General features: G+C 45.8%; 1 protein-coding gene across 11 annotated transcripts in view; it reads right to left on the minus strand.

Annotated features, from left to right (window-relative positions):
• Positions 1-9,842: 9,842 nt before the first annotated feature.
• Positions 9,843-27,899, minus strand: part of LOC123772129 (uncharacterized) — a 47,269-nt gene continuing 29,212 nt past the window's right edge. For 2 of the 11 annotated variants that reach the window (XM_069311096.1, XM_069311100.1), the window contains exons 2-5: positions 27,539-27,844; positions 26,463-26,656; positions 17,665-17,997; positions 9,843-13,992 (exon numbers count right to left, since the gene is read on the minus strand). In XM_069311096.1, coding sequence (XP_069167197.1) covers positions 9,870-10,766 — 897 coding nt within the window. In that variant the 5' untranslated portion in view covers positions 10,767-13,992; positions 17,665-17,997; positions 26,463-26,656; positions 27,539-27,844 and the 3' untranslated portion in view covers positions 9,843-9,869. Of the gene's footprint in view, positions 17,998-26,462; positions 26,657-27,538; positions 27,845-27,899 lie in introns of all 11 variants that reach the window. The other 9 variants (XM_069311094.1, XM_069311091.1, XM_069311097.1 and 6 more) reach the window with 7 other exon arrangements.

Consider the following 27,899-nt stretch of genomic DNA (forward strand, 5'->3'; position numbering starts at 1 on the left):
AGGCAATGCCCAGATCTGTATGTCTTTCTCTCTCCCTCACTTCCTCCTCTCTCTCTCTCTCTCTCTCTCTCTCTCTCTCTCTCTCTCTCTCTCTCTCTCTCTCTCTCTCTCTCTCTCTCTCTCTCCCTCCCTCCCTCCCTCCCTCCCTCTCTCCCTCTCTCTCTCTCTCTCTCTCTCTCTCTCTCTCTCTCTCTCTCTCTCTCTCTCTCTCTCTCTCTCTCTCTCTCTCTCTCTCTCTCTCTCTCTCTCTCCCCCCCTCCCTCTCTCTCTCTCTCCCTCCCTCCCTCCCAGCTCGTCTTTTCTAATTATGACCTTAAAAGGTTATATGATCGTCGGCATTAGACAAAATTTTAGAAACCTTCGAACCATTATTTTTTCTCACTATAAATATTAAGGCTTCTCAACACTTGGTATTTTGTTTATTTTGAGGCAGCTAGTGGCCATGAGGGCGTCAGCTGCCTCATTATAACACAATCCGTCTTGTGTTAGAAAGTTGTTTTCACATATCCACACATTAAAACATTGATTGTAACCATGATATATATGTGCTTCAGCCTACAGTTTAGACCTATTGTCTTATGTATGACCCTCTATCCTGCGTGACAGTGAATACTAGCATTAACCTCAATTTAATAAGTCTATCAAAATCCTCAGATTAGGCAAAATTGTAATTAATTTTGTCAATAAAGATGTTAATAATAATAAGTGTTATGATGGGCCTGAAGAACGTCCTTTGCTCCTCCGGTGTTTAGGTTCTGCTGAAAATTATTTTGTGTTCTGTATCTTTAATGCAATCTATGTGTTCTTCACTATTTGTCTGCGGGGAATAGGATGCAGGTGGAGCTGGCTTACAGTACAGGACTCACAGGAGCCGCATACTCCAGTACAGCCCCATGGTAGCTGCATACTCCAGTACAGCCCCATGGTAGCTGCATACTCCAGTACAACCCCATGGTAGCTGCATACTCTAGTACAGCCCCATGGTAGCTGCATACTCCAGTACAACCCCATGGGAGCTGCATACTCCAGTACAGCCCCATGGTAGCTGCACACTCCAGTACAACCCCATGGGAGCTGCATACTCCAGTACAGCCCCATGGTAGCTGCACACTCCAGTACAACCCCATGGTAGCTGCATACTCCTGTAGCGAGTAGATTATCCCAATAATATACTCACTCCAAATGCATTGTTAATATTCCTGTCAACCTTTGGAGATGAATGAGGTGAGGCGTTGCCTGGGCAACAAAGTGAGGTGTTGCCCGAGCATATAAGCAGCGGAGTAGCGAACATTGGCTAGTCTACTTTCAAGTGTGGTCTAGAGCAGACACTTGCGAGATACTGTACCGACGCTCAGTGCGCTCAACTCACACCAAAGTATCACCTGTGTACTTCTGTATATTCGACCAAATATATATATAGTATCTTAGTGTCTGTGTTTATTTGTCACCATACTTTACGTAACAATAGAACCGTTACACTCCAGTACAACCCCATGGTAGCTGCATACTCCAGTACAGCCCCATGGTAGCTGCATACTCCAGTACAACCCCATGGTAGCTGCATACTCCAGTACAACCCCATGGTAGCTGCATACTCCAGTACAACCCCATGGTAGCTACATACTCCAGTACAGCCCCATGGGAGCTGCATACTCCAGTACAGCCCCATGGGAGCTGCATACTCCAGTACAACCCCATGGTAGCTGCATACTCCAGTACAACCCCATGGTAGCTGCATACTCCAGTACAACCCCATGGTAGCTGCATACTCCAGTACAGCCCCATGGTAGCTGCATACTCCAGTACAACCCCATGGTAGCTGCATACTCCAGTACAACCCCATGGTAGCTGCATACTCCAGTACAACCCCATGGTAGCTACATACTCCAGTACAGCCCCATGGGAGCTGCATACTCCAGTACAGCCCCATGGGAGCTGCATACTCCAGTACAACCCCATGGGAGCTGCATACTCCAGTACAGCCCCATGGGAGCTGCATACTCCAGTACAACCCCATGGTAGCTGCATACTCCAGTACAGCCCCATGGTAGCTGCATACTCCAGTACAACCCCATGGTAGCTGCATACTCCAGTACAGCCCCATGGGAGCTGCATACTCCAGTACAACCCCATGGTAGCTGCATACTCCAGTACAGCCCCATGGGAGCTGCATACTCCAGTACAACCCCATGGTAGCTGCATACTCCAGTACAGCCCCATGGGAGTTGCATACTCCAGTACAACCCCATGGTAGCTGCATACTCCAGTACAGCCCCATGGGAGCTGCATACTCCAGTACAACCCCATGGTAGCTGCATACTCCAGTACAGCCCCATGGGAGCTGCATACTCCAGTACAACCCCATGGTAGCTGCATACTCCAGTACAGCCCCATGGGAGCTGCATACTCCAGTACAACCCCATGGGAGCTGCATACTCCAGTACAGCCCCATGGTAGCTGCATACTCCAGTACAAGCACCACAGGGACTGCACACTCATGCTGGAACACCATTGAAGTGCCTGCTGGAAACCGCGAGTTTATCTGACACGACTCTTACGTTGTCCCAATAATTTTAAAGTTACTGTTTTGTTCCTAAGCAAAATATTAATATGATTGTGATTTCCTGTGGTTTACTCCATGTTCCCATTCGTCATTGAATTGCATTTATTGGGGTTGAATTCTAATTGCCATTTCCTGATGCTTCCTCAAAACTTGATGTGTTTTGCAGTCATTTTCTGTCCGAATTCTCGTCGTCAACATTACGTCATGGCAATCATCGACGTGTGGTCGTCATGAATGTAGCAAAATGAGCTCGTCAGTCACTCTTCAGATGTTGTTTATAACTTGAAGTAAGACTCGGGATCTCGTAAATTTTATTCTTAAAAACTATAAACTTTTGGTGACGGTTTTAGCTGCATTAAATAAGGTAAAGTGAGCTGAATCCTTAATATGTCAAGTCACATTTCAAACCTCACTAATCTTCACATCTTTAGCATTTCTCATCTGTTCACCCTTTAGCATCTTGCATCCATCATCTTCACCCTTCAGCATCTTGCATCCATCATCTTCACCCTTCAGCATCTTGCATCTTGACTCCTCTCTCTTCCCTGTCCCCTCTTCCTCTTTCTCAGGTACTCACCTAATGGTGTGACCGGCCACTTGGACTCGCGATACCATCAAATTGAAAGATAATCCTCACTGCTGCCCAGTTCCTTCCCCTCATCCCCCCCCTCTTCATCCCTTCCCCTCTCCCCTCCTCATCCCTCCCCCCCTCATCATCCCTCCCCCTCCTCTACCTCCGTCACCCGTTCGAAGTGCCTCCCATTGTCTTTGACACAGAGACCCTCATTGTGTATTCCAGTCACGTGCATCCTTAGGGGCATGGGTAATCCCGGGCCGGGGCATAGTGGCCCCGTGCCCCTTGCTCATGGCCATGCTTCAGGGCTCAGCTGGTACGTGGGGGCATAGCTACCCTGCACCTCTTGTCTATGGAGACCAGGCTCACCATAGCCCGTGCTTCTTGCCCCGCTCCTGTGCCAGGTAAGTTACGGGCTCACCATAGCCCGTGCTACTTGGAACTTGTTCCGAGTAGCTGAATCTATAACAACAATCTTGTCTATGCCCATGTTCCAGGGTCTTATTTGGCCCCCAGGGGCTCAGGGAATGACGCCGGCGCCGGCGAAGGAGTAATCCACATGATAAAAATATCTGCGGTTGAACTTAGGATTAGATCCCATGGTGGTGTCCGTCTTATCCTCACCAGAATTTTGATCCTGCGAGAAATGTTGCAAGGCGCTGTTCCTTTCTGGCGGAGGTGCTTAACCCTTGGTATTAAGGAAGGTGGCGATGATGGGTTGAATGTTGTTGTGGTTGCTCACATCTGTATGGTTGAAGGGCTGTTTGTATCAGTGCAGTGGGCTAGGTATGGGCTTGTTAATATCAGTGGGTGGACACCAGTGATGGGTGATTCACCTGTCCTCCATCTCTGTCCGCTACATCTATCCCCATCCCCACTCTCTCCCTCACTATCCAACTTCCTCATCTTCAATCGCACTCTCTCACCCTCCCCAACACCGACGAAGGCGGCTCCTCTCACCACTATTCACACCAAGCTTCAGGAAGAACAATAGAAATAATTATCTCATTCTCTGGCTAGCCGCCGCTGGAGCCCGGGTGGCCAGGCTGACTTCCTGATGACATTCCTCTCTAGAATCTGTTAGGTGCCTCACTGGAGTCTTCCTGGCCTCCTGGATTCCAGATGAGCTCCCTGGAATTCACTTCAGCTTCCATGGACTCCCGATTAACTCCTTGGGCATCAGGTGAGCTCTCTTGGAGCCCTTTTGAGTTTTTCAGGTGTCTGTGCCCATGTACTGTGGTAGAGTGTGTGTGTGTGTGTGTGTGTGTTTGTGTGTGTGTGTATGTGTGTGTACTCACCTATATACTCACCTATATGTGCTTGCAGGATCGAGCATTGACTCTTGGATCCCGCCTTTCTAGCTATCGGTTGTTTACAGCAATGACTCCTGTCCCATTTCCCTATCATACCTAGTTTTAAAAGTATGAATAGTATTTGCTTCCACAACCTGTTCCCCAAGTGCATTCCATTTTTCTACTACTCTCACGCTAAAAGAAAACTTCCTAACATCTCTGTGACTCATCTGAGTTTCCAGTTTCCACCCATGTCCCCTCGTTCTGTTATTATTACGTGTGAACATTTGATCTATTTCCACTTTGTCAATTCCCCTGAGTATTTTATATGTCCCTATCATATCTCCTCTCTCCCTTCTTTTCTCTAGTGTCGTAAGGTTCAGTTCCTTCAGCCGCTCTTCATATCCCATCCCTCGTAGCTCTGGGACAAGCCTCGTCGCAAACCTCTGAACCTTCTCCAGTTTCTTTATGTGTTTCTTCAGGTGGGGGCTCCATGATGGCGCGGCATACTCTAAGACGGGTCTCACGTAGGCAGTGTAAAGCGCCCTAAAAGCTTCCTCATTTAGGTTTCTGAATGAAGTTCTAATTTTCGCCAGTGTAGAGTACGCTGCTGTCGTTATCCTATTTATATGTGCCTCAGGAGTTAGATTGGGTGTCACATCCACTCCCAGGTCTCTTTCTCGAATCGTTACAGGTAGGCTGTTCCCCTTCATTGTGTACTGTCCCTTTGGTCTCCTGTCACCTGATCCCATTTCCATAACTTTACATTTACTGGTGTTAAACTCCAGTAGCCATTTCTCTGACCATCTCTGCAGCCTGTGTAAGTCCTCTTGGAGGATCCTACAATCCTCGTCTGTCACAACTCTTCTCATTAATTTTGCGTCATCTGCAAACATTGACATGTATGATTCCACTCCTGTAAACATATCATTTACGTAAATTAGAAAGAGGATTGGTCCCAGCACCGATCCTTGAGGTACTCCACTTGTTACTGTTCGCCAGTCCGACTTTTCGCCCCTTACCATTACCCTCTGGCTCCTTCCTGTTAGGTAGTTCTTCACCCATACTAGGGCCTTTCCGCTTACTCCTGCCTGCCTCTCAAGTTTGTATAGCAGTCTCATGTGCGGTACCGTATCAAAGGCCTTTTGGCAGTCAAGAAATATGCAGTCTGCCCAGCCTTCTCTGTCCTGCCTTATCCTTGTTACTTTATCATAGAATTCTAAAAGGTTTGTTAGGCATGATTTCCCTGTCCAGAACCCATGTTGGTGCTTGTTTACAAACCCAATGCTCTCCAGGTGCTCAACAAGTCTTAGCCTAATTATTCTTTCAAGTATTTTGCAGGGGATGCTTGTCAGTGATACGGGTCTGTAGTTAAGTGCCTCCTCCCTATCCCCCTTTTTGAAAATCGGTACGACATTTGCCTCCTTCCAGCAACTGGGCAATTCTCCCGACATAAGTGACTCATTGAAGATCATTGCCAGAGGCACGCTGAGAGCCTGCGCTGCCTCTTTAAGTATCCACGGTGATACTTTGTCTGGTCCAACAGCTTTATTTGCATCCAGTGTTGTCAACTGTTTCATTACATCCTCTGCTGTCACCTCTATATCTGATAGTCTTTCATCTTGGGTAATCTCTTCTAACAATGGGAGCTGCTCAGGCTCGGTAGTGAACACTCCATGGAATTTTGCATTCAGTACCTCGCAGATTTCCTTGTCGCTTTCTGTATATGCCCCTTCTGTTTTCCTCAGTCTTGTCACTTGGTCATTTACCGACATCTTCCTTCTTATATGGCTATGTAGTAATTTTGGTTGCTTTTTCGCTTTGACTGCAATATCGTTCTCATAATTTCTTTCCGACACTCGTCTTATGTTAATGTAATCATTCCTAGCTCTGTTACATCTAATCCTGTTGTCCTCTGTCCTTTGTCTTCTGTACTTCCTCCACTCCCTCCTGCTTCTCACCTTTGCTTCCTGACACTGTCTATTAAACCATGGGTTATTATATTCCCTCCTGCTTTTTTTCTTTATTGTTGGAATAAATCTATCTTCAGCCTCCTTGCATTTCAATATGACTTGGGTCATCATACCTTGCACTGTTTTTCCTCTAAGTTCTTCCTCCCACTGCACTTCTCCCAGGTAGTCCCTTATCCCTCTGTAGTCCCCTTTTCTGTAATCCAGTCTCCTTTCCCGGACCTCTTGTCCTTTGGTCACAATTTTAAACTCCATCATGTAGTCAAAGACTAGGACACAATGGTCACTAGCTCCTAGTGGTATTTCATGTTCCAACTGCTCGATGTCTTCTACATTCTGAGTGATAATGAGATCTAATAGGCTGGGCGTATCCCCTCCTCTTTCCCTAGTATCTTCTTTCACATGCTGTGTTAGGAAATTCCTGTCAATAACGTCTACCAGCTTCGCTCCCCAGGTCTCCTCCCCGCCATGGGGATTCCTCGTTTCCCAATCTATCTCTCCGTGATTTAGGTCCCCCATGACCAGCAGCTTCGCTCTCATTCTATGCGCTAAAGTTGCTGCCCTCTGCAGTTCATCCATACATGTCTTGTTGCTGTCCTCGTACTCCTGCCTGGGCCTTCTACTGTTTGGTGGGGGATTGTAGAGTATCAAGATTACAATCTTCTTCCCATCCACTGTCAGGGTTCCATGTATGAAGCTTGTGCTTTCATTGGTACCCGGATTTTCCAGCTCATCAAACTTCCATTTCCGCTTTATTAGTAGTGCCACTCCTCCTCCCTGTCTCTGTGTCCTTTCTTTTCTTATCACCTGGTACCCCTCTGGAAAGATTGCATCCGAGATCATGCCATTTATTTTAGTTTCCACTATTGCCACTATGTCTGGGTCTGCCTCACTAACTCTTTCTTTTATCTCTTCTGCTTTATTGGCTACCCCATCAGCATTGGTGTACCAAACCTTGAGACTCTTCTTGGAAACTCGGGTGTCAGAGTTCCCCCTTTCACCAGGGGTCTGGGGGGAACTGGGGGGTGTCTGGGGGGCAAGTGGGGGCTGTGGGGGCTGTGGGGGCGAGTGGGGGGGTGCTAGGGGGGTGCCTGGGAATGCCTGGTAGGCAAATGGGGTCTGGGCATCTAGGGGGGTAAGAAGGGCATAATGGGTCTGAAAGTTAGGGGTCTGAATAGCATAGGGGGGTTGAGAAATAGAGTGAGACTGAGAGTCAGATAGAGGTTGAGAGGTTGGGGGGAAGAGGGATACTGAGGTGAGATGAGAATGGAGCATGGGTGCTGGGAGTGGAAGAGAGGGTATATTAGATAGGGGGGAATCGGGGGTAGGTGGGGGTTTTGGGGTAGAAGAGGGGAAGAGGGAGATGGGGGAAGGTGTTAGGGGGTCACAAGGTGAGGGGGTTAAATGTGGGCTGGAGGTGCATAGGAGGGGTGAGGGTTGGGTGGGGTTTGGGGGTGAGTGGAAGAGGGGTGCAGTGGAAGCTGGGATGGAGTAGATGGAATTGAAGTCAATGGGGTAGAAGGGGCAGGGGAGTGGGAAGGGGTATTTGGGGAGGGGGGATGGGAAGGTGGGTTTGGGGAGGGCATGGCTTGACCCACTGGGGTCGCTGACAAGTGTGATGTAGCAGGGGCAGGGGAATCGTTGTGGAGGTGCAAATGTGGAAGGGACAGGGGGGTTTTGGGAGGCTGAGGCAGGGGGGATGTATAGGAGGGCTGAGTTGGGGAGGATGCGACCTGTGTGTGTGTGTGTGTGTGTGTGTGTGTGTGTGTGTATGTGTGTGTGTGTGTGTGTGTGTGTGTGTGTGTGTGTGTGTGTGTGTGTGTGTGTGTGTGTGTGTGTGTGTGTGTGTGTGTGCTGCACCCCCATCACTAGCAGGGTTATAATGTTTGGATTATCATATATAATTCTGTTTTTCAGTTCAATGTAGTATATATAATAATCCTATTTATCATGTCAATTCAGGATGTTCATTTTTAAGCTGTTCATTTCTCTTCTGGCACTAGTCATCAATACATCAAATATTTACCCTTATACAAATAAAAGTTTTCAAGAATAGATAAGATAATATTACATGTTTAGTTATGCAAAATCGAATACTGAACAATGGAAAGCATTAGGCAGAGATGTGATGGAGGCAGACTCCATACACAGTTTCCAATATAGATATGATAGAGCCCAATAGGCTCAGAGACACTGCACACAGTCTGAAACATTCTCAACCTTCACTAGGCAGGAGGTGAAAAGCTCAGTGTAATTTCGGAGTTTCATCGAATTACACGTGGCAGTTAACACAACATTTCCTACTAGAACGAGGTTAACTGGTGCCCTCTGACCCATATTCCCTCTCTTGAAGGTCATCTGGTGCAGGAAACGATTTGTGTACGAGATTACAGATTTGTTTTAGAAGATGAACTCATACGCAGTGGAAATAATTCAAATAATTTCTGTATTTCTGTAACTTGTCTGCAGGAGGATTCTCATTTAATACATATGCACGCGAATCATATATAGATATATGCTGAAATACACTTAAAAAGTTAATTTGCTGGTAATTAGCTAATAGGAAGGCAGATTCCACTAAATATTTTTGGGTAGCAAACTGTACAGGTTGAATTATAGAGTCGTGGTGCCTCCTGTACCTCTGAGCATGTTGGGTCCTGACTCGTCACCACGGCTGAGGTGGTAAATCACTTAATGGCACCATTGAAAGGAGGGCACGACAAGGATGGAGGAGCGCTGCTATAATGTCACTGTCACAGCTTGCTTTGTCATATCTGGCCACTCACAACTAGCCACTGACACAGCTGGCTATAGTTACAGCTGGGCACTGTCATAGATGGCTTTTGTCACATGTGGCTAGCTACAGCTGGCTATTGTTACAGCTGGCTGCTGTCACAGCTGGCTATACAACTGACCATTATTAGGAGTGGTCAGTATGACAAGTGGTAACTGACACTGGTGACTGTCGCCGCCCACTCCTCCCTTCCAGTAACGTGTGATAACGTCACTTACCAGGGAGTGTGAGCACCCAGTGGGCGCCATCTTGATAATCATCTCTCTGATGTAGATGAATTGAAACTGCGATGCCATCACACGTTAATATATACCTATCCCCGCTCCCTCCCCCCCCGACCCCCTTCCACTCCCCAACCCACAACTCACTGGTGGTTGTGACAACACAACCATTTAAGCACACCTCACAATTGACGCCATCTTGGCACTCCTTACCTCCGGAAGGAGCTTTAAGACATATGAAGCACAGAATATAATGCCATTATTACATGTACTAATCTGATATTATCTGGCCTACAAGGTGAGGGCACTTGCAACACGGCAGTCACGTGATACACAAATCAGTGTGGCAATGTAGCATTGTTAGCGATATTAAAAATCCTACATATTTTTTGGATGCTAATAAGAGACGGGAGAAATAAACACATAAGCAAGACACAATATTCATGATGAAAACATCAATGTTGCCTGAAACTTTGAGAATGTGACATTTTTGTAACCTCTGTTACATCATAAATCCTGTCTTCATATCCCAGCATCTTATCATGCTTATTTCCTAGCTCCTTGTCCTCATATCCTGGCTCCTTATCCTCATATCCCAGCTCCTTGTCCTCATATCCTAGCTCCTTGTCCTCATGTCCCAGCTCCTTGTCCTCATATCCCAGCTCCTTGTCCTCATATCCTAGCTCCTTGTCCTCATATCCTAGCTCCTTGTCCTCATGTCCCAGCTCCTTGTCCTCATATCCCAGCTCCTTGTCCTCATATCCTAGCTCCTTGTCCTCATATCCTAGCTCCTTGTCCTCATATCCTGGCTCCTTGTCCTCATGTCCCAGCTCCTTGTCCTCATATCCCAGCTCCTTGTCCTCATATCCTAGCTCCTTGTCCTCATATCCTGGCTCCTTGTCCTCATGTCCCAGCTCCTTGTCCTCATATCCCAGCTCATTGTCCTCATATCCCAGCTCATTGTCCTCATATCCTAGCTCCTTGTCCTCATATCCTAGCTCCTTGTCCTCATATCCCAGCTCCTTGTCCTCATATCCTAGCTCCTTGTCCTCATGTCCCAGCTCCTTGTCCTCATATCCCAGCTCCTTGTCCTCATATCCTAGCTCCTTGTCCTCATATCCTAGCTCCTTGTCCTCATATCCTGGCTCCTTGTCCTCATGTCCCAGCTCCTTGTCCTCATATCCCAGCTCCTTGTCCTCATATCCCAGCTCCTTGTCCTCATATCCTGGCTCCTTGTCCTCATGTCCCAGCTCCTTGTCCTCATATCCCAGCTCCTTGTCCTCATATCCTAGCTCCTTGTCCTCATGTCCCATGCAGCTCCTTGTCCTCATATCCCAGCTCCTTGTCCTCATATCCTAGCTCCTTGTCCTCATATCCTAGCTCATTGTCCTCATATCCTAGCTCCTTGTCCTCATGTCCCAGCTCCTTGTCCTCATATCCCAGCTCCTTGTCCTCATATCCCAGCTCCTTGTCCTCATATCCCAGCTCCTTGTCCTCATATCCTAGCTCCTTGTCCTCATGTCCCAGCTCCTTGTCCTCATATCCCAGCTCCTTGTCCTCATGTCCCAGCTCCTTGTCCTCATATCCCAGCTCCTTGTCCTCATATCCTAGCTCCTTGTCCTCATGTCCCAGCTCCTTGTCCTCACATCCCAGCTCCTTGTCCTCATGTCCCAGCTCCTTGTCCTCATATCCCAGCTCCTTGTCCTCATATCCTAGCTCCTTGTCCTCATATCCTAGCTCCTTGTCTTCATATCCTGGCTCCTTGTCCTCATGTCCCAGCTCCTTGTCCTCATATCCCAGCTCATTGTCCTCATATCCCAGCTCATTGTCCTCATATCCTAGCTCCTTGTCCTCATATCCTAGCTCCTTGTACTCATATCCTAGCTCCTTGTCCTCATATCCCAGCTCCTTGTCCTCATATCCCAGCTCCTTGTCCACATATCCAAGCTCCTTGTCCTCATATCCCAGCTCCTTGTCCTCATATCCTAGCTCCTTGTCCTCATATCCTAGCTCCTTGTCCTCATATCCCAGCTCCTTGTCCTCATATCTAGCTCCTTGTCCTCATATCCCAGCTCCTTGTTCTTGTGCTTTTCATTACTAGTTTTAGTTTTAGGTGAGGTTTAGTCGGCACATATGCAAACTAGTGTATTGATGATTCACATTGTACACTTAGTACACATGGTGTCCATGTTACATATGGTCTACACTATACACACGGTACACACGGTACACAGAGTACACTGGGTACACAAGGTTCAGACTACATAATAGGAAGTTGGAAAGAAAGTAACGTGCAAGTTAATGAAATATCTCGAATGCTTGAAAAAACCTTTTCAATGTTTAGACAATTATGATTGGCCGTTGGTGTAGGGAACCCCCGAGGGTCACTGGACTAATATTATCATTAGTGTTTACAACAAATTTCAATTGAGAATAAACTAAGTTCATAGGAATTATTAGTTTTTGAATTTAAATTAGTTGTAGTTTCATAGTTTACCAATTAAGTATGAGGTAGGCTTAATGTAAAATTTACAGAATTTTAGTACTTACAAATTTATATTTTATTCACAGGTTGCTGGAGACAACTGTACTGCTGTTAGAAGAGTGAAGACTGAGCAAAGTGGTAATGTACTATTTTCTGGTTCACGTACGGAGACCCTAAGCCAGGAGTCACAAACCAATCTTTGTTTTCTGATAATGATTTACAAAGTCCTTGCAAGTGCACTTAAAAGATCTACTCATTGTGACTTGCTATGTACTGACTGCACCGTGTTGGCTTTCAAGTGTTACACGGTTGTGCCAAGGGCATCTTGGCTAAGATATAAATATCTTAGACCTGTGGAACTTGTAAACTGTTGAATAACTGTTAAGGAGACGTCAGTGGTCTGTGACTCCTGGTACTGGGAGGGTTACCGTACACCGTTAAGGACGCCGTCGCCTTAACACTGTTCTTATTGCTTTAAGAGTCATACTCTAACCTGTTCTCGCGAGCGTTCCCAACGTCAAGAAACTGTCATACTAAAGTGCCTGATCCTAACCTGCCAGAGGACCCACGAACAGAAAGCGGAACATTACGTCAATTTCGCGAGCCGCTACCATTTTCTAGTACGACAGTTTTTGACCTTGGGTAAAGTATACGTCTAAATGCGACGTTGTAGCGCGTCACAGCAAGACCCGTGGAGCTGAGTAACGTTCGTCACAACATATTTTTTTAAATGGCGCAGATGGCGGCTACCTTTTTCTGTTCTGATCATTTGAAGAGCTCGAACAGTGAGGTGAGAGTGTCTGTTACTGTGCTATATCAATAATATTACCCTGTAATTTGATATTTATATATAGATAGGTTGATAATATTTGTAATAAACATGATTTATAAAATTCATTATTACAGAATAGCAGACATGAGGGAATTGATTTGAGAATGGTCCAGGACGGACGGAAACGTCGTCGTCCCTTCACTTTTTAGTGTTGTTTGGCCAACATATTTCAGCCACGTTATTGTGACGCCACGTCTGCAGTGGACATGAGGCTCTCCACATAGTTTACAGTCCACAGGTGAGTCGGGACCTGCCTGTGCACCTGGCCTTCCTTGGCACGGTTGCATAGGCAAAACGTCACAACATTGACGTTTCATGAATATTGAAATATTATAATTAATGTTAATTCATCAATTTAATGTTGATTATCAATAAATTCATGGAAACAAAAAATTGAGACTAAGTGCAACATTTAGTCACCAAATAAGTAGAAATTCCAGGCAGGTGTTCATAGAAATTGTAAGTGTTTGGTCAATCTTTTTTCGGTGATATTAGAGTAATAGACATCAGTAGTATCAATCTCACCGAAGGTTGCATTAAACAACACAAGCACATGGTTCATTTTGTACAGGTGGAGCTTGATGTAGGGTGAGACTTGCCTGAAGCGGAATAGCCTTGACAGGGGAACCCTTAGCCATAGCTGTCTTCTGGAAGACGTACTGGGTGAAGGTAGGTAGCCTGCTGAAGTTGTATCCGAGCACAGTGTTGGAGTTTGAGATGGCTATCCTTTTCAAACCATTTGGACATCAAATCCATATCCATATCCATATGTTCAGACGGTCGTGTACTATGATGGCTGGGTAACGGGTTGTCTGGGCACAAATGGTAGTTCACAATGGTAATTTGCCAGACTGGAGTGACGTTACAAGGTGGAGTGCCTCAGGGGCAGTTTTGTTCTTGATTTGTATAAACGGTTTAAGATTGAGAGAACGGGAGGGGATTGTAGAGTTCAGGCGGGGGTTATAGAGTCTAGGCGGGGGTTGTAGAGTCCAGGCGGGGGTTGTAGAGTCCAGGCGGGGGTTGTAGAGTCCAGGCGGGGTTTATAGAGTCCTAGCGGGGGTTGTAGAGTCCAGGCGGGGGTTGTAGAGTCCAGGCGGGGATTGTAGAATCCAGGCGGGGGTTGTAGAGTCCAGGCGGGGGTTATAGAGTCCAGGCTGGGGTTGTAGAGTCCAGGCGGGGGTTGTAGAGTCTAGGCGGGAGTTGTAGAGTCCAGGCGGGAGTTGTAGAGTCCAGGCGGGGGTTGGAGGGTCCAGGACGAGACCTACCTTACAATAAAGAGTAAAAGAGATGTAAGATACATAGAGTAAAGAGCAGGAAGGCGAGACACACCTGGGAAGGAAGGAAGGTGAGTTGCCATCCCTATACCAACATGAAGGCGAGGCTCAGCTCGCCCAAGTACTCATCTTTGTAATGTAAAAGATGCAATTTTAATTTAAGCTCATAAAAAATACTAGAATCGCCTGAGGATGAGTGCTCTGTACTGAAGCCATTCTTTGGTCCTGTCAGTATGGAACAGACGAAAATATAAGCTGGTTAGAATGATAATTTCCCAATATATAATCACTTAAATTACCTCTGTGGATGAGTGGACGTCTGTTCCACTACATTATATGTAGTGGAACAGACATGTAGGACAAGAAAAATGTATATATGCTGGCTATCTCTGTAAACGAATGGCCACGTCTGTGGTAGACATTAAACAGAAAATAACAACAATTTGCCTGCACCAACCTAGTAGTTTATATTCTGGTAGTATGAGATAGATTGCAGTTCATCCTTCACCGTCCTATTTCCCCTTTCCCCTCGCTGGCCTCGAGGGACTCCTCTCCCCTGCCTGAAGCCTTTAATTGGACAGGTGAAATACGGTGCCTGCTTCAGGTAATCAGATGAAGGAAAGGTCGCATCGCTGCGAGTGTTTGGGAGTGAGGTGGGGAATTTTGAATTGTATGAGGGAGAGAGAGAGTGAGAGTGGGGTGGGTGAAGGTTGGGAGGGATATGTCGTAGAGAAGGTGGTGTGTGACCTCAGAGTTATGTAGTAGAGAAGAACTTTTTTCTGTATTTAAAATAATATAGACATATTGTTATTATCCATGTTCTTTATTGGTAATGGGATACTTGTGACACGAGAAGCGAAAGATACGAGTGATCTCTTCGTTCTCACAGTGAACCCCTCTTTCTCTCTCTCTCTCTCTCTCTCTCTCTCTCTCTCTCTCTCTCTCTCTCTCTCTCTCTCTCTCTCTCTCTCTCTCTCTCTCTCTCTCTCTCTCTCTCTCTCTCTCTCTCTCTCTGTCTCTGTCTCTCTCTCTCTCTCTCTCTCTCTCTCTCTCTCTCTCTCTCTCTCTCTCTCTCTCTCTCTCTCTCTCTCTCTCTCTCTCTCTCTCTCTCTCTCTCTCTCTCTCTCTCTCTCTGGCCATAAGTAGAGGTCATTTAGCTATTACCACCAACACTAAAACCATTTAACACTGGTTCTCCTCTTTTCCCTTCTTCCCTCTACCATCCCTTTTAATACTGGGGCGACACAGGAGGTGAGCATTGCATGGAAGTGTACACAGCTGTTCTCTTGACAAAATGTTTTCTTGGTGCCTTGGGTGAATTTTTGGTTGGGTGCACGAGTCTAGGATGGCGAGATTTTTCCCACTATGGCGGCCATATTTTTAGTGATCGAGGTAACTAGTTAGGCCTCTAGGCCCAATTCGAAGAGTATCGGCTCAAAGTGGCTTTTGAGTGTTGAGTGAGAGTGGCTTTTGAGTTGCAAAGTGGCAAAGTGTTAACCTGGCTTTTGGTGTACTCTCCATGATGTTTTAAAATGGAATCTCTCATAAAAGTATTACATAATGTGAAACAAACGTAAACAGGTAATTCAAACAATTTATTTTTACTAAAACTTTTTGCGTACATCACAAAAAAATCGTCTCTAGACATCAAAGAAACCTTTAGTGAAGAGAACAGCTGAATACACTTCCTTGCCATGGTCATCAGCTGTGTGGCCCTGCCCTGTGGCCCTGCCCTGTGGCCCTGCCCTGTGGCCCTGCTATATTCCTTCTCTTCTTTTCTCTCCCCATTCAGTAATCATCAAGCACAGTCTTTGCTTTATGGAAGCCAGAGAGAGAGAGAGAGCGGGAGCAAGGGAGTCAGGGAGGAATGAAGAAGTGTAGGGGTGAAGCAAGACAAAGATAAATAACATAGACAGGTGAGAACAACTAAATTAGAGCACTTGACAGAAATACAAAGTGTTAGTGTGTGTGTGTAGGGTGGGTGACAGTGTGAGGGAGTGGGGAGGGGTGTGTGGGAGGGCGCGTGTGAGGGAGTGGTGTGTGCATAAATACACCCACATATCAGGGAAGTATGTGTATGTGTACTCACTTATATATACATGTTAGGAAGTTTCATCTGGGCCCCGTTATTCAGTAGCTGGTCGCTTATTACAATGTGTGTGTGTGTACTCACATGTCCACCTATTTGTACACACCTTTTTGTGCATGCAGAATCGAACACCAGCTCATGGATCCCGCTTTTCTATCCGCCGGTTGTCTAATGCAGTGACTCCTGACTCCCTCTCATATCTACTTTTAAAGTTTTGAATTGAGTTTACTTCTTCAACCTGCTCCTTTAGTTTATTTCATTTTCCCACTATTCTTACGCTAAAGGAAAACTTTCTAACATCTCTGTGATTCATCTGAGTCTCGTGCTTCCATACGTGCCCTCTTGTTCTATTGGTATTCATTGTGTTTACTAGTTGTGTTTTTGCGGGGGTTGAGCTTTGCTCTTTCAGCCCGCCTCTCAACTGTCAATCAACTGTTTACTAACTACTTTTTTTTTTTTTTTTTTTTCTTCTCCCCCACACCACACACACACACACACCCCAGGAAGCAGCCCGTGACAGCTGACTAACTCCCAGGTACCTATTTACTGCTAGGTAACAGGGGCACTTAGGGTGAAAGAAACTTTGCCCATTTGTTTCTGCCTCGTGCGGGAATCGAACCCGCGCCACAGAATTACGAGTCCTGCGCGCTATCCACCAGGCTACGAGGCCCCTACGAGGCCGAGGTGTGTTGCTTCTTGGAGTCTATTTATTTTGTATAAACGCAGGTGAGGAGACGTTTATGTTAGTGTGTCTAATTTCTTAACGTGATTATCAAATCCAATAAACTAAAGTAAATAAAGCGCATTTATCTGCATCTGCACTTCAACAGCAGCAGTAAAGTGAGGCATAATAAGATGATATTCGAGGTAACTTCAACTCCTGGTCTCTGCCTTCCCATCAGTTTTCTGATGCAATGACTCCCGAATTCCTTGATTTCTAACATATCCAGTTGTGTTTGAAGCTACCTTCTTTACACTGAATGTACACCTAGTTTTCCCTCACATTCGTTAGTTGGTCAAATTTCCATGAATACTGTTTTTAATCAATATTTTCAGTACCCATAAATATTTAGTATATATAGATCATGTCACCTCAAGCGATGCAAAGTTCATCCTCGTTAGCAGCTGTAGGTCACAGCGTCTGGTGTACCATGAAGCGAAGAGAAAGCTGCTCACACTCACGTATGAAGGGTGAAGTGGCTCTTTTCTTCATGGTAATTAAGTAGTTCACTTTAATGTTGTTAAAGTTTCCATCAGACTTCATTAGTACTCCCTGTGGAGTAATCATGGCGTGATGGTCTCTCTCTCTCTCTCTCTCTCTCTCTCTCTCTCTCTCTCTCTCTCTCTCTCTCTCTCTCTCTCTCTCTCTCTCTCTCTCTCTCTCTCTCTCTCTCTCTCTCTCTCTCTCCCTCCCTCTCCCTCTCCCTCCCCCCCTATCTATCTCTATCTCCACATATTTTCACTTCCTCGTCTTGTCAAGTGGTAGGGTTGTGGGCTGTAATGAACACGCACACATTTGTCACTTTGTCAACACCTCATCTTTACCCGTGCCCGAATTCCTGGGACCTGCCTGCCACTCCTGCGTCAATGAGGTCGTTATCCTGGAGGTAACCTGAAGCCTGCGTCGTGGCCTGCAGTCTATCTCTTGACCTGCAGCCTTGTTCCTGACCTGCAGCCTTGCTCCTGACCTGCAGCCTTGCTCCTGACCTGCAGCCTTGCTCCTGACCTGCAGCCTTGCTCCTGACCTGCAGCCTAGCTCCTGACCTGCAGCCTTGCTCCTGACCTGCAGCCTTGCTCCTGACCTGCAGCCTTGCTCCTGACCTGCAGCCTTGCTCCTGACCTGCAGCCTTGCTCCTGACCTGCAGCCTTGCTCCTGACCTGCAGCCTGCTTCCTGACCAACTCCTGGTGGGGGCAAATTGTGTGAGAACCTTGGCGACTTGTATCAAATTCAAATTAAAAAACTTTGTACATAAATGTCTGTATATTTATAATTAAGTTAGTGAACACAACTTATTATTGTTATTATTTCCTTGAAACTCATAATAACAATATAGCACTTAATAATTATGATATTATAGTGTTTAATGTAGATTTAGATTAATTAGCTAGATTTGTCAGTGATATATATAGATAATTACAGTTATGGCTGGACAGGTGTGCGGCAGTCTAAATCAAACTATGAAGTGTTCGCATGATGTTACTAGCAGTTGATCTATAATTTAAAAAGGTTATATATATATATATATATATATATATATATATATATATATTTATATATTAGAAAAATGAAGTGTAGGCGCCACCCAGACAAACATATACAAACACGCCTCCCTGTCTCATCCTACCATCGCCGCCCCTTGTCCTTCACCTTCTCGTCTTACCCTACACCCCTCTAAAACACAAACATACAAACATTCACTCACGTACACACACACACACACACACACACACACAAACACACACTAGATATGATAGAGCTCTAGAAGTTCAGGAATCTGTACACCGGTAGATTGATAGTTGAGAGGCGGGAACAAAAAGCCGAAGCTTAGCCCCCACAAGCACAACTAGGTGAGTACACATCACATTAAGTAGTGATGTAGTGGACGCAGACTTCATACACAGTTTCAAATGTAGATGTGATAAACCCCTCTGGTATCAGTACACCAGCTGATTGGCAGTTGAGAGACGCGACCAAAGAACCCAAACTCAGCCCCCTACCTCCTCAAGCACAATTAGGTTAGTATGAACCCAATGTCTAAGCATTCTCCTGTATATTCAAATACTTGTGAACAAATAATACAAAACAACAAACTTAGCTTCCAAACACACACACACTCATCGTATTGACGTTTGATTCCCTGTTTCACACTTAATTATTTACTGTACCACGCCCCATCATTCCTTTCCCCTCCGCGCAATCTCCCAACCACCTCAACCCCTCCCCTTCCACCCCTAACCCCCAAAAAAGGCGTTTACGCCTTCTCCGAAGACCATTCTCATCAAGAAAGTTTCAAGCACTATCAGGCAAACAATATCTCAATAGTAAGGATTCGATTTACCACATCACACGACAAATCGCCCCGTGAGCGTCCTTGCTGTGGAACTGCGACTCAACCTATCAGAATCACGGTAGGAAATTCGAGATAACATTTATGTCATTGATAGCATGGAATCCCCCATTCCTGGGTTTCCTAGGTACACGTAGGGAATGCGAAATGTTTCTCCAAACTATCGTCACGGTAAACTGTCTCAGTGACTCGTAACATAGCCACCAACACTTAGTCACATGCAACACGGATGGCTCTGTAAATCAATCCACCCATGCAACAGCGGCTCCCTGCTCACTTGCATATTCCACTACCCAGAGTGGCAAGCAATGCCTCCACGCTTAAGATGGAAATGTTTATTATGCAAGTTGCAATTATAATAATATATTGGTTACTACTCATTTCAAAACAGCCGATTAAACCCAATGCATCTCGAATCAATAGACAGTCATCAGGTAAAATTAACTAAATCACCACAGCTCTCCTACTCGGAATCTTCGACTACAAGGAGTCATAAGAAACGGGTCCCTACCAATGGAAGGGATCTATGGAGACGAGGAGTCACAATAACGTGGCTGAAATATGTTGACCAAACCACACACTAGAAAGTGAAGGGACGACGACGTTTCGGTCCGTCCTGGACTATTCTCAAGTCGATTGTGATCATTCTAAAGTGATCTATGGAAATGAAAGCACATTCAGACGAGCCAGAGAACAAAACACATAACGAGGTTGTTGTGGATGTCAACAACATTCCAGCCAGCACCAGTCAACTACCAACAACTATAAAGCGAGTTTGGAAACAACTATTGGTGGTGGTCCTCCGCCATCATCGGTCTACCACCATCGGTCCACCACCAGCGGTTCACCACCATCGGTCCACCACCAGCGGTTCACCACCAGCGGTCCACCCAAAACTAGCTCATTTCTCAAGACTGGGTGATTTTTGGCGGGTCCACACCCCACAAAAGCATTTCTTTTATTTGTGAGAGAAAATGCTTCCGTCTTAATTAAACGAGAACTGTGAGAGGGGAGTGGCTGAGCAGGGCGAGAGGGAGAATTCTGAGGAAGGAGAGTTTGGCGAAGAATTGGAAGGGAGAGAGTAGTGAACAGATGAAGGAGAGCGGGAAAAGAACTGGCCATGGGAGAGGAGAGAGTGAGGAAAAGTAGTAAGAGGAGAGAATATTAAGATGATTGTGGAAAAAGGACGGAGATTAGAGAAGAGGAAGAGGGATGGAGGAACAGGAAAGGAATGTAACAGAACAAGCTTTAAAAAAATAAAACAAATGAGAAGTGGTTGGAAAGAGTCTAGAATATATTAATTATAGATCTTAGTTAATTAGTCCACGGAGATAATATTTTTAGTCGTTGGATCTTTTAATTTTTTTATACATTTTTTAAATTGCTGGTGCTTTGGAAGCTTCAAGAGAGAGAGAGAGAACCACACACCACAGTCACATACTGAACCACATGGCGAGTTTAGCAATGCCACCGACTACTGCTTGACTAAATATTAAACAAAAAATAAAACCAATTATTATATTCTTACATTAGAGTAAAACATTATGCACTGGTTTTAGGAAAATTACAACAATATTCTACTCGTTGTTCTTTGCCCGTAGCGGCAAAAGTAATAAATTTTGATTATAACATTACAGATCAACCCCCTACCCCCTCCTTCCCAAAATCGATCCACCTGAATAGTCTCGTGCCGCCCACCACCCTTCCACTGGCTCACAGAGCGCTGTCCCAAGTGCTCGGGGGTTGTAGTCTTAGGGGTCCGGGTTCGATTCCCGGCCGAGAGAGAAACGAATGAGCAGTTTCTTTCACTCTGATGCAGCTGTTCATCTAGCAGTAAATAGGTACCTGGAAGTTAGACAGCTGCTACGAGCTGCTTCCTGGATATATATGTTTTTGCGTGTGTTAAAGATAAATAAAAAGACAGAAATATATGTAGTAGATATAATATAAGGTTGATTAGAAAGGCGGGGTCCAAGAGCTAGTAGCTCGATTCTGCAGACACAAATAGTAAACACACACACACACACACACACACACACACACACACACACACACACACACACACACACACACACACACACACACACACACACACACACACACACACACACACGTGCATTAGACGGTGATGTGGAGGCAGTCTCCATACACAGTTTCAAATATAACTATAATAGAGCCCAGTAGGCTCAGGAATCTGTACACCAGTTGAGAGGCGAGACCAAAGAGCCAGAGCTCAACACCCGCAACCACAACTAGATGAGTACACACACACATGTCACAAAGCATAAATATTATACCACTTTCCTCTATCTAATCAACCATCTGCGTTGAACTAAATTCCCTCCCAGACCGCAACCATCACCAAAACCCACCTTCTCCCAACCCACCCCATTCCAAAATCCCTCCTAGCCCCCCACCGCCAGTCTTGCAGGGCGTATTGACATGGAATTGACATAGATTACTGGAATCATGGAATTTTGACGTTTCTAATGTGGGTTACGACTTGTGTCAAATTTACAGTGGCGGCTTTAGGAAGGAGTGAGTAGCGTGTGGAGCAGTAGTATAAAGGGAGCTCCGTCGCGCAGTAGAACCCAGGCACGAAGATGTGACTGTGGTGGTGGAGGGGGGGGGGTGTTTGTACGTCTTGGATCCATACAAGAATCCGCATACGTCTGCGCATTATTCGTATTATTCACACTATACGGATCATGTGGAAGGGGGGGGGTGAAATTGTGGATGCGTATGTTTGTTTACTCAAGATTTTAAATTGAACTGAGACGTTTTTCTACGCAAGAGAATAAACACGTGTGTGTGTGTGTGTTTTTTACAGTCGCTTGTGTAGCCATCCGCCAAGCCAGAAATACAAACACACTAAACTGCAAATGTACACGCAAGTGGTATCCAGTGGACGAAATTAATAATTCGATACACAGTGACACGACATGCACACGCACACAGACACACACTCAGGCACGCACGCGCGCGCGCGCACACACACACACACACACACACACACACACACACACACACACACACACACACACACACACACACACAGGCACAGGCACACACACACACACACAGGCACACACACACACAGGCACAGGCACACACACACACAGGAGAAAACTGAGTGCCCAAATGAGCCAGAGAGAGATATTAGAAAGAACTTTTTTAGTGTCAGAGTGGTTGACAAATGGAATGCATTAGGAAGTGATGTGGTGGAGGCTGACTCCATACACAGTTTCAAGTGTAGATATGATAGAGCCCAGTAGGCTCAGGAACCTGTACACCTGTTGATTGACAGTTGAGAGGCGGGACCAAAGAGCCAGAGCTCAACCCCCGCAAACACAACTAGGTGAGTACACAAGCACGTACACAGAGAAATGCATCTAGGATCGTTCCTTAGTTGAGTATACACACATACAGACGTGTCGAAAGGGCGACATCACAGCTGTGTTCACGATATATTTACTATTTGTGTCTGTAGAATCGAGCTATTAGTTCTTGGACCCCGCCTTTCTAACCACTTTATTTTCCTCTTATGTCTACTTCATTTATTTCTCTAACACACGCGCCCATACACACACATCCCCAAGAAACAGCCCGTAGCAGCTGTCTTACTCCCAGGTACCTATTTACTGCCAGGTAAACAGGAACGCCAGGGTGAAAGAAACTCTGCCCATTGTATTCTGTTCTTCCGGGGATCGAACCCGGGCCCTTGGGACTACGACCCCAGAGCGCTGTCCACTCAGCCGCGAGGCCCCACTATGTGAGGCCTATTCTGAAGCATGTCGCCCCCACCTGGAACCCTCACCAGAAGAAACATAAAATTAAACCAACTTTCAGAAGCAAGAAACGAGTCTTGTTCCAGAACTATGAAGATTAGGTTTTGAGGAGAGACTGAGGGAGCTGAACATCACCAAACATAGCGAGACGGAATCATGGAGACATAATATTGATATACAAGATTCTCAGAAGAATTTTTAAGGTTACCTTGAGGTGCTTCCGGGGCTTAGCGTCCCCGCGGCCCGGTCGTCGACCAGGCCTCCTGGTTGTCGGACTGATCAACCAGGCTGTTGGACGCGGCTGCTCGCAGCCTGACGTATGAGTCACAGCCTGGTTGATCAGGTATCCTTTGGAGGAGGTTGATGAAGAGGAAATGTAAAACAAATGTATATGTATAAAACAAATTTATAACATGTATATTCAACAGGAAAGGAAGAGTGGTAGTGATGCTGTAGATATTGGAATGGAGGGAATTACTAGATGGAGTATAACAGGGATCATTATTATAAGCCATACTGTGCGTCAATGACATAACATATCAAAACATGATATAACTATTCACTGTTTGCTGGCGATGCACAACTGACGATGAATCAATACAGAGGAGGATTGCAGAAAGTTGCTGATGTACCGTCATACTAGAGACATGGCCTAAGAAATGGCTTCCTTTCCCTATTCCTGGTAGTTGTGAGGTGATGTGGTTATGGACAGGAGTCGGACGCCACGGGGACAATGCCACGTAATGAGAAGTAAAATGAAAAAGATGACCTGAAGCACATGGTAACTGGATTCAATCAGCGACGTATGCAACACTGTCACACATTCGCGTAGATTTCAGAAACCTAAACATTGAGCAATACCCATGTTAAACCAGGTGTGTCCACCAGGTGTGTGGGTTGTGTCCACCTGGTGTGTAGGTTGATTGTGTGCAATATCTCTTGGTTCGTAGGACGGCTTGGGACTACGACCCCAGAGCGCTGTCCACTCAGCCGCGAGGCCCCACTATGTGAGGCCTATTCTGAAGCATGTCGCCCCCACCTGGAACCCTCACCAGAAGAAACATAAAATTAAACCAACTTTCAGAAGCAAGAAACGAGTCTTGTTCCAGAACTATGAAGATTAGGTTTTGAGGAGAGACTGAGGGAGCTGAACATCACCAAACATAGCGAGACGGAATCATGGAGACATAATATTGATATACAAGATTCTCAGAAGAATTTTTAAGGTTACCTTGAGGTGCTTCCGGGGCTTAGCGTCCCCGCGGCCCGGTCGTCGACCAGGCCTCCTGGTTGTCGGACTGATCAACCAGGCTGTTGGACGCGGCTGCTCGCAGCCTGACGTATGAGTCACAGCCTGGTTGATCAGGTATCCTTTGGAGGAGGTTGATGAAGAGGAAATGTAAAACAAATGTATATGTATAAAACAAATTTATAACATGTATATTCAACAGGAAAGGAAGAGTGGTAGTGATGCTGTAGATATTGGAATGGAGGGAATTACTAGATGGAGTATAACAGGGATCATTATTATAAGCCATACTGTGCGTCAATGACATAACATATCAAAACATGATATAACTATTCACTGTTTGCTGGCGATGCACAACTGACGATGAATCAATACAGAGGAGGATTGCAGAAAGTTGCTGATGTACCGTCATACTAGAGACATGGCCTAAGAAATGGCTTCCTTTCCCTATTCCTGGTAGTTGTGAGGTGATGTGGTTATGGACAGGAGTCGGACGCCACGGGGACAATGCCACGTAATGAGAAGTAAAATGAAAAAGATGACCTGAAGCACATGGTAACTGGATTCAATCAGCGACGTATGCAACACTGTCACACATTCGCGTAGATTTCAGAAACCTAAACATTGAGCAATACCCATGTTAAACCAGGTGTGTCCACCAGGTGTGTGGGTTGTGTCCACCTGGTGTGTAGGTTGATTGTGTGCAATATCTCTTGGTTCGTAGGACGGCTGGTCAGTGGATCAAAACCACCCAGCTACGTGGAAAGGCTCAGAGGAGACATTCAAGATATACATAGTTTCAGGAAAAGGAATGATAAAATGCACGAAGGTTCGAAGCCATATCCGCTAACTGATTGGCCGTGTCTAGGAGTTGAAGATCTTGCAATCACATACAGGTGAATACATTTAGGCAAGTTACATTTTTACACAATCATTCGTATTTGAACTCACACATACACAATCTGTAGCGCGCGCACACTGTACAGAGACAGGTGCCCGCTGTACAGACACAGGTGCACACGGAGTGAATGCAGGAGGCAGGAGGGGTGCAGGGCGCCCCAGGGCACCAGTGGTGTGCCGGGAGTCGATAAATCTCACAGTGTGTTATTTGATACCGTTGGCGACCGGCCGCCATGCTCAGACCGGCTTAAATATTCACACACTTCTAGTTTCTGTGTCCTCGCTGCCACTATGTCATATCCAGGGGGCGTTCTGGGTGTACTTGGCATGCTACTGCCACACTGACTTAGTATATTTCACCCATCATACCCAGGATGGTGTTCTAGGTGTATTTGGCATGCTACACCCACACTGACTTAGTATACTTCACTCATCATACCCAGGATGGCGTTTTGGGTGTACACGGAAAGTTACATCATCACTGACAGTATTCTATACTCTAAAGACTTTTGACACTCAACTCAAATAGTATATCCGTATGTGTAGAATCTTATCTAGAATGGTTACCACACTACATATAGCAATATATATACACTCTACCAAGAGTGTACATTGCACTGCACCCAGAGTGGGTGATGCAGTACACCAGTGTGAGAATTATGACAGGAGAGACAGAGATCTCAACTCCCAGGTACTCTCAGATCTCGGTCTGGGACACACAAAGGAGATAAAGTGACTAACCAAAGCTTGCTGATGACCAAAGTACCAGGAGAGCCCTGGTCTGTGTGTAAGGCTCGCTGGTGTCATGGTGGCACTGTGTTCATGGTGGCACTGTCAGTGTTCATGGTGGCACTGTCAGTGTTCATGGTGGCACTGTCAGTGTTCATGGTGGCACTGTCGGTGTCATGGCTGACATTGTTCGTGTTTGTAGTGTCATAGCTGACTGTCAGTGGGGAAAGGAAATGAGGACAGAGAAAAGGGAAGGGGATGGAAAGAGGGAAGATGTGAGAGGAAAGATAGGTGAGGAGAAGAAGGAAGTGGTCAAGGGTAAAGATAACAGGGAAGGGAGGAAAAGAGGGGGGGGGGAAGGTTAGGTGACAGCAAAAAAGAAGAAAGTGGTGAGGGAAGCGAAAGGGTTCAGGGTAGAAAGGGAAAGGGAAGAAAACAGGAATGGGTGTAGGATAGAAAGATGATTGGAGCGAAGAAAGGGGTTGTACAAGTTAGAAAGAGTGTGGGAAGTTAAGAGGGAAAGGGCAGGGAAGAGCGGAGGAGAAGGGGCAGGGTAGGGAGTGGATAGAGTAGGCACATTAAGAGACATGACACGAGGAGAGCAGGCAGTGACAGGTGGCCAGACATCAATACCTGGGCGGCGGCCGCTGCTGTCCCCTGCATGCTTGGTCCGCCCGCCTGCAAATTGAGGGTCCCCCTGTTGATGTATCGAGTTTCACGCTCCTCTTTGAACGTCACCGACCCCTTCTCGCGTGTGCACGCGTGTCCGTGCGTGCGTTTATGTCTGTCTTAGGTGCAAGGGAAAAGACAGACAGTAGACAGCATCCCTGTAAGAATAGCAAACTGTAATAAAGTAATCATTACTAATTATATAGCAACCGATATTTGATGTCATCGCTTTCTGCACATTATTCAATTACCCAAAGACTTTTCCAGTGGATTTCGGGTGCGCCTCTCTAGCGTCCATTGCTGCAACTGCAGTTGGTAATTAGGAAAGTAATTAAAAACTGAGCTGTAATCATGCAACGAACCAGCTGATGCTGCATTGGCAGTGAAAGACAGAGGAAGATGCTAATTTAAAACATTAAATAAAACTTAACAAATAATTCTTGCCCACACGCAGCATGAAGAACTGCCAGGGAGTCATATCCACGACCAGCATAGCTAAGGGCCCATATCTAAAGGGCCTGATAGCTGTGCGGACAACGCACTGGACTCGTAATCCTAGGGTCCGGGTTCGATCCTCGGTGATGGCAGAAACAAAATGGGCAGTTTCTTTCACCCTGATGCCCCCTGTTACCTAGCAGTGAATAGGTACCTAGGAGTTAGACAGCTGTTACGGGCTGCTTCTTGGTGGGGTGTGTTTGTGTAGAAAAAAATTTAGTTAGTAACAGTTGATTGACAATTGAGAGGCGGGCCGAAAGAGCAGAGCTCAACCCCCGCAAGCACAACTAGGTGAATACAACCAGCATGAATTTCTACCAGAGAATTTTTTGTTAAAATTTGTTAAATGTGTTTAATAAGGATGATGTCAGGTTTTATTTATATTTTGTCTAGAATTCTGATCAAACTAGATGGTGACTGGTAGAGCTCTGCCGTCATATCCGCCATTGATATTTTAAAGGTCATATGACTTAGCTATGAGAGGAGAACTATGATATCATGCATCAGTGAAACTGTAAACGATTGGGCAGCGTCATGTCACTTACTTGTTTGACATTATAGGGTGAGGGTGCTCGACACTGGTGTTCTGCAAACATTGGAATCTTTGCCTGTTTGACGCGCCATATGCTGAACCAGATTATAGTGTTGAGCAACAACCATCTCCAGTGAAGCAGAGATACCAGAGGACCCACTTTTGGGAAGATCCTATGGACGGTGAGAAGGCTTATGCAAGACACACAGTAGGTCTTGATTGCTCTTTCTTGCAACATGAGGTGACAATTGTAGAACTGAGACAGTCTATGACTCACATTGTAGTCGTTTCTTTAATCCTACAGCAAGGCAGCTGGAATCTGGAAGAAAATGAAATATTAGCGATGGACTGTATATTCGCTCCATGAATCCAGC

Source organism: Procambarus clarkii, chromosome 69, assembly GCF_040958095.1.
Source record: "Procambarus clarkii isolate CNS0578487 chromosome 69, FALCON_Pclarkii_2.0, whole genome shotgun sequence".
Lineage (NCBI taxonomy): Eukaryota > Metazoa > Arthropoda > Malacostraca > Decapoda > Cambaridae > Procambarus > Procambarus clarkii.